The following is an 11,822-nucleotide window of genomic DNA, read 5'->3' as shown; positions in this document are numbered from 1 at the left end:
TTCAGAGAAATATATATTCTAGACAAATAGAGAAATTATTAAAATTGCGAAATGTGTATACATACGTCAATCAGCATTCAATTAAAGTTTATTTACATCGTCAGTGGAATTTTTTAAAGGACTACTTTATCGATCGTCGATCCACATCATTGGTCAAATCAATCTTATCGATCATCGCTTGTGTAGGGATCGATTTAACCGACTCGGATATTCTTAAAAAAAATCGCGTTATAGAAATACATCCTAACCTTACCTAATCCAAAGTAACCTAATTAATCAGAATCGGTCCGTTCGTTCGGTCACGCTTTCTAAACTGTTTCAGTCTTTCTTTCTCCTTCGACATCGGATCCGATATATCTGTCTCCCTTCAAAAGGAGAATGTGAGGCGAAATAGCTCAACAGAGACCGGACAAGATTGATTAAAATTTTTATAATGAAAGAAACGTATCTTTCATCCTTGGAGGAGAAAAGAAATCGCGATTATACAAGTGTAGAAAGTACAGTTAGACATACATCTTGTCAGAGTGGGATAAAATTTTATATATAAAACTCGGTTTATTATTATCTCTTGTTATTATCTCTCTTGTTATTATTATCCTTTTTAATTTTTCCGATGCTACGAAGATACGGAGAGGCGAATTTGACGTTATCGATACGATAAAAAAAGTGCGAATAACAGTCTGTCGCATCCCGGATGATGTCATCAAGTGTGTATATAGGAGATTGATCGAGGTATCGGATATCAAGATAGTGAACAGATAGTGAGAGCTATTTGTCGATGTCAAGAAAAAGCGCACGGACATGTCCTTCCTTCGTGGCTCCGCCAACTACGTTTGGTGCACCACCAGCGTGCTTGGCAAGGGCGCGACCGGCGCGGTGTTCCAGGGTGTCAACAAGAACAATGGGGAACCCGTCGCGGTCAAGACTTTTAATCAGCTCAGTCACATGCGCCCGCACGACGTACAGGTGAGGGAGTTCGAGGTCCTCAAGAAGGTCAAACACGAGAACATCGTCAAATTGTTGGCGATCGAGGAGGAGCAGGATGGCAGGGGTAAGGTGATTGTCATGGAGCTCTGCACCGGCGGTAGTCTCTTCAACATCCTGGACGATCCCGAAAATACGTACGGTCTTGCGGAGAGTGAGTTTCTCCTGGTATTGGAACATCTGTCAGCTGGTATGAAGCATCTACGCGATAATAATCTGGTTCACAGGGACCTGAAGCCAGGTGAGAGAAGTCGAGAGGCATATTAAATTTATGTATCAATTCATTTATGTATCAATTGCTTCACGTTTGAATTTTTATTCCTTCTCACGCAGGTAATATAATGAAATTCATCGCCGACGATGGTAGTACGATATATAAGCTCACAGACTTCGGGGCCGCTCGAGAATTGCAAGAGGATCAGCAGTTCGTTTCCTTGTACGGTACCGAAGAATATTTGCATCCGGATATGTATGAACGTGCGGTCCTGCGGAAGCCCGTTGGTAAAACGTTCGGCGCGACCGTCGATCTATGGTCCATAGGTGTGACCCTCTATCATGTTGCAACGGGAAATTTGCCGTTCAGACCGTTCGGCGGGCGTAGGAACAAGGAGACTATGTTCTACATCACGACGAAGAAGGCATCAGGCGTGATATCCGGACTGCAAACTTCGGAAAACGGGCCGATCGAGTGGAACAGGGAGTTGCCACAGACTTGTCAATTGAGCGCAGGCCTGAAGAGGATTGTGACTCCATTGCTGGCTGGCTTACTCGAAGTGGATCAACAAAGAATCTGGAGCTTCGATCGATTTTTCAGCGAAGTCACGGACACGCTTTGCCGAAAACCCGTCCACATATTCAATGTTCATCGAGCCAGCCTGATCAAGGTCTTCTTACATCCGGAAGAGAAGCTGGTCGCTCTACAGATACACATTCAGGATCAGACCGAAATTATACCCCACGCGCAAATCCTTCTTCTCGGGGAGGTGCCTCTCACGAATTTCATTGAGGAATCTACGCCGGGTAAAGGATATCCCAACACCAGTAATGATAAACCATTGATGCTTTTCTCACGAGAAAACAACAATGTCGTGCTGCCGACGGAGACCGAGCTGCCCAAGTTCCCCGTCTTCGCAAATCTCGTTTCTGTAGAGAATGATGCGAGCCAGGCTAAGGTCGCATGCTCCGTAGGCCACGTCTGTAAACGTAGAATCGACAAATTAGCATTGTGCAGTAAACTGTCGCGAGATGCCATAGAGGCATTCGGTGGACTCTTGTCTACCGAACTTACCCGAGTATTGGGAAAATGTCATCATTCGAAGGAATTTACGAAAGCAGCGGAGGATACTATATTAGCAATCGAAAGGAGCGAGACTTTTGCTAGACATGTCTTTCGAAAATTCGGAAGTGGCAGTCAAACTGCGATAGAGGTGAAAAATTGGCGAAAGGAGTTGGATGCAAAGAACAAAGAGCTTACCACTGAACTGACTCCAGCAATAGTGCAGCTTCATCAAAGGTAAATTATCTCAAATGACAATGTAAAATATATTTGTTACATCTAACATATTTGTATATATCCAAGAAACTTGATCTAATAGAAGAAAAATAATTTTTTGTATTTAATTTCATTGGAAAAATTGTTCATTCCTGTTTACAAATATTTACGTCTTTTATTTCGATATTTCAACGATTCGTAGATTAAATGTGCCTAAATTTAATATAAAAAGTACAATGGAAAAGAAAAAAAAATATAATTAAATATTATATAAAATTGCAGATATGTGAAGGAGGGTAATTTACGTGGAGAATGGGATAATAGTACTCGTGGCTTGTGCTGTCCGTGGGCGACGAAAGCGAGCCAGAGGGCAGCGACGTTAGTCGATCGTTTGAGAGACGGATGGCAACACTTGCTGAGAGACAGGGCCACTCGTAGCCTCACTTACAACGACGAACAGTTTCATGTTCTTGAACGCATAAAGGTATACAAATTTATATTAAATTTCCTGATCCATTAAATACGGCAATATTAGATGATAAAGAGTTAGAAAGGGGAGAAGAGGAGAGAAATCGCGCAAATAATTTCTTGCAATTGTCGATTGATTGAAACACTAATCTCCCTCGGTTACAAACAGGTCACGGAAACAGGACGTCGATTGAAAGCGCTTCTCGAGACGGAATGTGTACCAGCTATGACGCAGCGGTCCGAGTGCGTCGCTGATTGGTACAAAATGGCACAAACGGTGTTCCTGCAAACTCAGATATTAGACAAGGACATAGATGGTTATGAACACGCGTTGGAATCGTTCTCCTATCGTTTATCACAGGAAAGCAAAGAGCGTAACGAGAATCTTTTGCACTCGTTGGACAGGCTACCCGGAAAATTAAAAACAGTCGAAAAAACGAACGTGCCGGCACAGGAGAGCACCAAGAAATGGCGTAATATCTGCGATACGCAGGAACAAATTGCACTGGTTCTTTATGAAAATAGTCTGCTCATAGATCAACTTGACAATTTGTCAGTGATTGATAGAGTGGAAGATATAGACGATTCGCAATATGAACTTTAATATGTGTAATTTTGTCATTTTCTCTATCAATCATCCGACTATATACTTATGAGATGAAGACTGAAAATTAGAGTGTATATATTAATAGAAAATCCGAGATGTATGTACGGGATTGGTGCTGTATAGATTTGCTAAACTAAGTGAAGACATGGTACGAATTTTTTATTTCTTCGAACGAATAAATGACTATTTTACTTTAAGATCAACATACGATTGTTTATTTTCAACGAGTCCAACGATCGCATCTTAATAAATAATAGTTATATCTTTATAACAAAGCCAAACATAGGCAAGTGTGTAATAATTTTACATCGTTATATAGTAAAAAATTAGTATCTTAAATGTATTTATTTATATGCTATACGTACGAATATTTACGTGTCTATATGACTAGTATTTCTCTCGACTAAAGAATTCAGTCTTTGTTTGCGCTTTTGCTCCTTGTGTTGTTCTTGAACTATATGGAAATGTTTCAATAGTTCGCTGAAATTGAACGGACAATAAGCAGTTTTCTCATGCGAGTTTTCGCTTTTATTAGATATCGGTTTCGTAGCTGGGGGTATCGCCGCTAAGCGACGTTGTAAAGTAGCGTAAGCTTCACTCTGCGGTAGAATCATGAGCAAACCATACAATGCATATATTAAAGCATCATTCTTCTCCCATTCCAATAGTTGCAATCTCAAATCTTAAATGAGAAAAAAAATATAAAATACACATTTTATAACAATACCAGACTACATACTTACAAGTAAATATCGGTGATTCTATTAGCTGCACTAATTTGTCTATTTCGGTCAGAAACTCCACTGTAACTTCTATATTTTCGCTGAAAATATGTGTTAAGGTTTTAAAGAAAGATCATTGAAATAGCGAAAAAACTCATTGATTGAAAGGCAATAGAGTAAAGGATACAAAGATCGAATAATGTTGCAAGCATGTCGGTAATGTTGAGATAGAAGACATAGAGCCACTGTCGCGACCGGATTGTGACACCAGGATAAGTACAAACATTCGAATAATGCACAACTGTCCTAAAAATATTAATATTTTAGAAAATTTCAGAGTATTTTATTCATATAAAAGAAGATACCGATATAAAATTGAAAATTCATATTTAATAGTTCAATAAAGTCTTGCAAAAAGTGAAATTGAATATGGGAAACTTACTGGAGAATCCAAATGCCTAAGTTTGTTGCGCAAATCGAATAATTCGGAACTGGTTAACAGAATAACGTTCAAGGTTTGTATCATTGTACAAGCAAAGTTTAAATTTTGTTCCTCCAATAGAATCTTTGCCAGTGTTTTGTATATATCTTCTGCGCTCAAAAGGACACATAACTCTCTTATAATAAAAGCGCCTCGTTCTTCCAATAAATGTCTATCAGTCGAGAAGAGCCTCAGTAAATTGACTATAAATTTGGTGAAATACTTATTCTGTACTTTTGCATCGGGATCGGTCGTTACGGCCTCCGGAGATTTCGAACTGATAATCTCGGCCATTACCACTAAAGTCTGTTGCACCACCTCGTCCGAAGGATCACTCAAGGATTTCATTAATATCGGAAACAAGTCTTCGATATGATTAAACATTTTATGCGGAATGTTTATGAACAAATGATGTATCCATTTTAAAACTGCGACTTTGGTTTGAACCGACAGATATAATAAATGTTTTGTAAGTACTTCTACAACACTGGCCAGATCCAAACTTTCAGCCAAAGAACAATTTTGCATTGTATCTAAAAACAGAGAACAGAGAGAATTCTATTATAATCATATATAACATAGACTAAGATTGTTGAGGACATTTAATTCTTTTCATTTTAAATTTTCTGAAATAATTTAAATTACTTCCGATTTTAAATAATCTTTGCAACAATTCAAAACATTCGTCAATAATTTGGAATATGTTATTTAGTCTATTATAATCAAATTGATATAATTAATTTGTAATTTACCGTTTTTCTCTTTTGTAGAATGTACATTATCATTCTCCTTCTTACTTGTAATCTCTGTATTTTCCATAATTATTAACTTCATTAAATTTGCATTTACTTGCGTCGCTGTTTCTTTAGTACTCTTCCGTGTATCACCATCATAGGCCAAGCATGGCAAAACCGCCACGAGAATGCCGGACATGTATGGGAGCATAAGAGGCCCGGATAAATGTACGAACTCCTTTATCCATGTGATGGCGGTTAATTGAAGTAGTTCGTCATTACTCTGAGCGTGTGTAATCAGTATATTTATCATGGCTGGAAAATCCACCCGTGCGGGATTGGCTTTTATGCTACGTAAGAATTCACCGAGAACCGTATCCGTGACTTTCTTGATCTCCGGCGTCGGATCCTCCAATATTCTGAACAGTCCGTCGAGTATCTCTGGCAGAAATATAATAAAGTCCATATTGGGTACCGCATCCAGCACAGATACCCACGATATTACAAACTGTCTGCCGAATGGATTTTTCGTGTAGATACGTTCGCGCAACAGAGGCATGAATCCAACTAAATCAAAGAGGCCGCTCTCTGTCACAATATCCTAAAAGCAATGTAAAAGATGTAGAAACCTATTTGCGCTGTTAACAATGACAGGTGGATGGTCAGCTACCTTCATCAGTCTATCTAGTAACTCGGTAGCGTTCTTTATAGTCTGCTCGGAATCGCAGGCCAATTTACTAAGAGCAGCAAAGATGTCTGTAAACTGAGGCAGCACCGCACCTCTTGCCACCTTGACCACGTTGTAGAGGCTTTCGCAGGCATAGTACCTGACTCTCAGGTCGGCGTCACAGAAGCATGCTAGTATCGGATGGATCAGATCCTCTATATACTGACCCGTATCCTTCCCAAGACCAACGGCGATGGCCGCGAGACCGATCAAGCCACCTTTACGAGTATGTGGGTTCTGCGAAGTGGCGAAGTCTTGTCCGAGAACCTTCAATAATCTCTTGATCAGCATAGTGTTGTTGTGAGCGGCAAATTCCTTCACCATCCTATAAAGGAATTTATCAAGTTCAATAATATGATAATTTAGTGCGAGTGCATGTTAATAACCTTACTTCTCTATCTCCACAGCAGCTGGTTTCCGCTTTTCGTACAATTTGTCATTGAGAGAACGAACGCACGCCGCGCTCAAAGGCGCGTAATCCCTCTCGGACATCATCTTCGACGATCTATTCCAATGTCCCAGAAGTTTATTGATAAAGTCCCGAGTAATGTCAAAATTGTCAAAACATGTCAAAATATGAAGGCTCGAAGGCGCGTGCAAGATTGCGTTCGAAAATCTACTTGTAGAGAGAGTGAAGTTTGATTGACCAATCAGGATAAAAGAAGCAAAAGTTCCTTTATTCCGATTGGTCGATCAAACGCTACTCTACTTTGACGAGTAAATTTTCGAACGCAATTATAGTAACAAGTGGCAGAGGTGGATTTAAAGGCACTCGATGAACATTAAACGTGGATTATCGATTGATTTCGTATTAAAATTGAATTTTTAATACGATTTTTAAGTTCTCTCTTTACAAGTATTTTTAGTAAAATGTTTTACCTATATATTTATTTTTTTTTAATGTACATATACATTTTTAATTTCATTTTGAATTGTTTTTACAAGCTTTGTAAAAGTCTACAGATCCGTCTGTAAATAGATTATCGATATCGATAGTATTAAGATATTCCTCGAGTTTAGAACTCATGACATGATGTATCGATGCTTTTTTCACGGTAATCTTCTCTGGAATAGGTATGGTAGGCTTGAATGCTACACCACTAGGATCATATTCTGTGTAAAGCTCTTCTGGTGTTCTAAAATTAATAAAACAATCAAATGCTAGAATTAAAACAATGCAAAAACTAACTTAATTCACTCCTTTACGATTAGTATACAATAAAATCGTTCATAATTTTCTACATCTATTTACAAATTCTATATCTATATATAAATTGTTAGGCAAAATTAGTACTTACAATTTTGCAATTTCAATAGGTAAACTGCCTTCACCACTTGTAGGCACTACATGTGCTATATTTTTAGCGAGCTGTCGTACTATACTATGATAGTGACGCTGTAATAATATATTATATTGTATGTTTCATTTAATCTTTCTTAACATAAAGAGTATCATATCAAAAATGCATGTACCTGTAAAGCAACAAGTTCATATAATGCAGTACTATGCGCGTTGCAATAGTCAGGTTCTTCGATTTCAATTTGATAATGACTGTCTCCACTGCAGTCGGTATCCAATAAAATGTGTGCCGCTTTTCCAAATTGCATGACTTGTTTTATAATACCGAGAGTCGCCAGCGTTGCATTATGTTGTAACTGCAAAGCCTGCACGCTTATTTTCTTGACGAACGCTATCAGACGTGTCTGCGAAATCCTTTTCCGCTGATGAATGAGAATCTGTGTCAACGTCTTCAGTACAATCTCAGTTTCCGCGTGCGTCCTCCCACAATGGACTTTTAATATATTTTTGTACAAATGTACATAAAACCTACATAAATATATATGTATGTAGAGGCTATAATTTTTTCTTATAAAGTAGGCGTTTATCCTATAAAAACATAAAGTTATATATTGAGTTATATTACAAACCTATATGGATCGATATTTAGTGCTGCACCTTGGCCAGATAATATTGTAAATATACATTGGATACAGTGTAATTGTTGTCTCAACCCTAAGTGATCTTCTTCTATTAATTTATCTATAACACTTACTAAGTCCTGATAAAAATCTATATTGATACAATGCGCGAATCTGAAATGTACAGGTAAAATAAAATATAGAAGCTAAGAATAAAAAATACAAATTGATATAATAGATAAAATATCTTACTTAGCTAATCCTTCCAGACACACAGACAATACTTTACTATTGGGAGCTTGTTTTAGAACTCTAAAGTATATAGTAAATATCACGCTTGTAATTTCAGTGAGAATTTTAGATTTTGTCTGTTTATTTTCTTCAGCCTTTGTCTCAAGTAATTCTTTCTCTACTTGTTCCAATTTTTTGTTCTTTTTCCTCTCTCGTCTGCTTAACGCGAGAATTCTTTGCTTATGAGACATGAGTTTCCTTTGCTTTGTTTCCTCTTCTTTTTCTTTGTCCAGATTGACATCTTTTATACGAAGAGATAATAACACTGTTATGACTTCAGGATGCACAGAATGTTTTCTTGATTTGATGTATTGATTTAATTTTCGAACTATCTGAAATTTTATTAATATAAATAAATATCATATTTAATGTTCTCATTAGCACCTTGATATATAAAATTTTTATTTGTACACACACGCACGCACACGCGCACACATACACACAAACACACATATATTATTTTTTATTACTATAATATACTTACTGTGAGAGATAATTGACCACGTTTATCGTCTTTGAATATTTGAGAAATGCATTGAGCTACTCTCTCTCTTACATTCCTCTGTTTGTTATCCAAGAAAGGAAGAATATAATTAACTATATTAACAGAGAAATTGAAATATGGATGAGTGGTGAGAAGCTCGCACATGCACGATAGAGCTATTTCACCTAATTGCATTTCTCGTTCGTTCACTGATCGTGTATCTCCTTTCTTTTTTCTCAAAATCTTGGATATCTTTTCGAGTCTCTTTAAGTAGTTTTTGTAACTGGTTAACAATGTAGCTTCATAGTTTTGTAGTGCAAGGGTCTCCTTTTTTACTAAAATCACAAATAAAATTTAAATTAAAAATTATTAAATGATATATACATTATGCAATTTTATATTATAATTTTGTTATATAAATGTTATATGTATAAATACATACACTTTACTCCTTCTTGAGAAACTTGCAGAAGGCTATAAGATGGTAGCAAATCTTTAAAGACTTCAAGAAGAGATACCATTGCCAGTTTTCTAACAGTAATATAAACTTCTGAAGCTCTCTCGTCCATCATATCTAACAGTATCTTAAAATTTCCAGATTTGAGTTGCGGATTTTCTAGAATACCACTTGAAAGTATACCTATCTTAAAACGTTTAGACCTCAATAATTCTTCGCGACATGCCAAAAGTTCAACAGTAGATACTGGTTTATCAGTTTCTTGTAAATTATTCTGCAAATTTTTAATAAAGATAATATATTTTATGTAAGATTTTTAAAATATATATTCTTTTAATTGAATTTCTTTTTAATTCTTACATATGTATCTATGTCCATTTCTATGTCACTATTTTCTTGATTATTTTTTTCATTTTCTTTTTGATTATTATCTGTAATTTGGTCTTCTTCCTCATTTACAACTTCATTATCTTCTTCAATGATACGTTTCTCCACAAGACCATTCTGTGTTTTTATGGGAAGCATCATGCGAACTGATTTCTTAGATGTCTCTTCCATGATTTTAGAAACATTATTTTCGTATAATTCCTCTAATGCATGATCATCTTCTGTTTTTCTTCTTTTTCTTTTACTTTGATTGTTGTCTGATCTACGAAATCCAGAACAATTAATAATATGTTCTACATGCAAAAGATTCTATTTTTTTTTAGAGAAATTATATATAATCATACTCAGTTAAACGAATTTGTTTCAGCAAGTTATAAGATCTGTTAGATATAGCTTTCTCCAGGAATTTTAAGTCATCTTCTTCAACCATATTCATCAAATCCTCTCCATGATCACTCTCTTCTTCTTCTACTACTTCTGGACATGGTGGTGCCGGTTTCTGAAATTGCTTCTTTGGTGGTTTATGCCGTCGAGTCTTCAGTTTCCCTTGCTTTGAAAGCTTTGTTTTTATCTGATTGTTCCTTTTAATTTTACTAAGTTTTAACTTTTTTAGTTTCTGTAAAATAAATAATTGCATAAATACTGTACTTATATATATATTATTTTATTATAAATTTCAGTAAAAGTAATTACAAATCAGTTCGTTAAAAGTTAAAAATAAATAAGAATAAAAAGTTGTAAAAAATATATAGTTAGTATACTAGCTTAGAGAATTAAAAATTGACTATAAATTATTATTAATAATGATGTAATTTCCCTACAAATAAGATATTATGTACTTAATTTTTGAGAGGTTATTAACAATTATCTCTTAAAACATATTTAGAAATTATTAATTCTTACCCCCATATTTATCGTAAATTAACAATAACCTAAAATATCATATCATGATATCATAAACTAAGCTGAAATAAACGTGCCCACGTGCGTTCGATCATGTGTATATAGGTTTTTTTTATCTAGAATGAGAGAGAAGCAATCCTGCTTAGGGATAACTAGAGAAATATAATCGATAATCGTAGGGTCTGTTCTTTTTAGCTGCACTGCTACACTAGTGCAATAAATTAGAAAGAGACAAATATACTTTCTTTCACTCTAACTAATTGCACTAGTGCAGTAGTGCAGTTAAAAAGAACAGACCCGTTGTCGTGTAGTGTTGCATGTCGCATCCTTGCAAAACACTTGATATATGTGGTCTGTGATATTTATTCTTCAACATGTCTGCTACGGCTATGCATAAATTTATAACTTTTATAGGAACTATGTCTATATTACATGCGGCTTATTCCGCCGCCCAACGTGAGTATTTGCTTTCTGTTTCTTCTATTTTTTTCCTCAACGTGTTTGACATTTCTTTTTAGGTTAAATTGATATTAACTTACAGAGGAATTACATAGATTTGCTTTTGTTTTAATTACTTTTTCTGTATTTATAATGATATTAATATGTAACTCTTGAGAAAGAAGAACGAAAAAATTAAAATGCAATTAAAACGAATAAGATAAAATTTTGTTTGCAGATCGATCCTATTTGCGAATCACCGAACAGGAATTTACTACTTTACCAATTGATGTAAGTTATAATAATTAATTATTGTTTCTTGTTTCTTACTGAAAAATTATTAATTGCTGTACATGAACTAAATTTGATAAATCTAATAAAAGTGTTTTTGTGTGGAATAATGTATATTATTAGCGTATAATGCTATTTTACTATTGTTACAGATTTTAATTCAAGGTATAATTAGTTTATTTATCGTCATGTATGGTGTTATGTACATTGCTGGAGATTTTAAAGAAATTCGGGCAGTTGTTGATTTGGAGAATAAATCTTGGGAAACACTGCGAAATTTACCATCCTTTCAAGTATTTAATCATCGTGGGAGATCTCTTTCACCAGAGTACATTCCAGAATAAAAGTTTTTTTTATATTAAATTATTGAAAAATATAATGAATGTATAGATTTAGTTGTTTTGTTTGTTGAATCTTTTAGTTTTTTCAGCTGAGA

The 11,822-nt window shown here is 35.4% G+C and overlaps 4 protein-coding genes across 6 annotated transcripts; 2 read left to right on the top strand and 2 right to left on the bottom strand.

Annotated features, from left to right (window-relative positions):
- The first annotated feature begins 253 nt into the window (after positions 1–253).
- Positions 254–3,754, top strand: Ikkepsilon (I-kappaB kinase epsilon). The gene is made up of 5 exons (XM_083090606.1): positions 254–497; positions 625–1,225; positions 1,318–2,497; positions 2,759–2,960; positions 3,114–3,754. The coding sequence occupies exons 2-5, from the start codon at positions 802–804 to the stop codon at positions 3,546–3,548; spliced, it is 2,241 nt and encodes a 746-aa protein (XP_082946732.1). The 5' UTR covers positions 254–497; positions 625–801; the 3' UTR covers positions 3,549–3,754.
- LOC145966508 (protein VAC14 homolog) lies at positions 1,269–6,804 on the bottom strand. Of its 2 annotated transcripts, XM_083090608.1 has the most exons (8): positions 6,607–6,804; positions 6,159–6,540; positions 5,507–6,089; positions 4,716–5,287; positions 4,461–4,579; positions 4,295–4,374; positions 3,917–4,233; positions 1,269–2,179 (listed from the first exon to the last, which is right to left on the bottom strand). In XM_083090608.1, exons 1-7 carry the CDS (start codon positions 6,708–6,710, stop codon positions 3,923–3,925), a joined length of 2,151 nt encoding a protein of 716 aa, XP_082946734.1. In that variant the 5' UTR covers positions 6,711–6,804; the 3' UTR covers positions 1,269–2,179; positions 3,917–3,922. The 2 variants fall into 2 exon arrangements, with proteins under 2 accessions (XP_082946734.1, XP_082946733.1); XM_083090607.1 differs by having other exon boundaries at positions 1,269–4,233.
- Positions 6,805–7,086: 282 nt separating this feature from the next.
- On the bottom strand, positions 7,087–10,810 carry Noc3 (Nucleolar complex protein 3). 2 transcript variants are annotated; one of them, XM_083092374.1, is made up of 10 exons: positions 10,658–10,810; positions 10,099–10,370; positions 9,728–10,016; positions 9,353–9,641; positions 8,911–9,245; positions 8,388–8,758; positions 8,145–8,309; positions 7,689–8,043; positions 7,514–7,611; positions 7,087–7,351 (listed from the first exon to the last, which is right to left on the bottom strand). In XM_083092374.1, exons 1-10 carry the CDS (start codon positions 10,661–10,663, stop codon positions 7,138–7,140), a joined length of 2,394 nt encoding a protein of 797 aa, XP_082948500.1. In that variant the 5' UTR covers positions 10,664–10,810; the 3' UTR covers positions 7,087–7,137. The 2 variants fall into 2 exon arrangements, with proteins under 2 accessions (XP_082948500.1, XP_082948501.1); XM_083092375.1 differs by lacking the exon at positions 10,658–10,810 and adding an exon at positions 10,594–10,613.
- A 128-nt stretch (positions 10,811–10,938) lies between these two features.
- On the top strand, positions 10,939–11,781 carry Emc5 (ER membrane protein complex subunit 5). The gene is made up of 3 exons (XM_083092379.1): positions 10,939–11,113; positions 11,334–11,386; positions 11,539–11,781. The coding sequence occupies exons 1-3, from the start codon at positions 11,032–11,034 to the stop codon at positions 11,728–11,730; spliced, it is 327 nt and encodes a 108-aa protein (XP_082948505.1). The 5' UTR covers positions 10,939–11,031; the 3' UTR covers positions 11,731–11,781.
- Positions 11,782–11,822: the final 41 nt, after the last annotated feature.

The sequence above is a fragment of the Camponotus vicinus genome, unplaced genomic scaffold, assembly GCF_025532165.1.
Source record: "Camponotus vicinus isolate PSW18456_S1 unplaced genomic scaffold, iyCamVici1.0 SCAF_2, whole genome shotgun sequence".
Classification (NCBI taxonomy): Eukaryota; Metazoa; Arthropoda; class Insecta; order Hymenoptera; family Formicidae; genus Camponotus; species Camponotus vicinus.
This window is presented reverse-complemented; position numbering and strand designations above follow the sequence as displayed.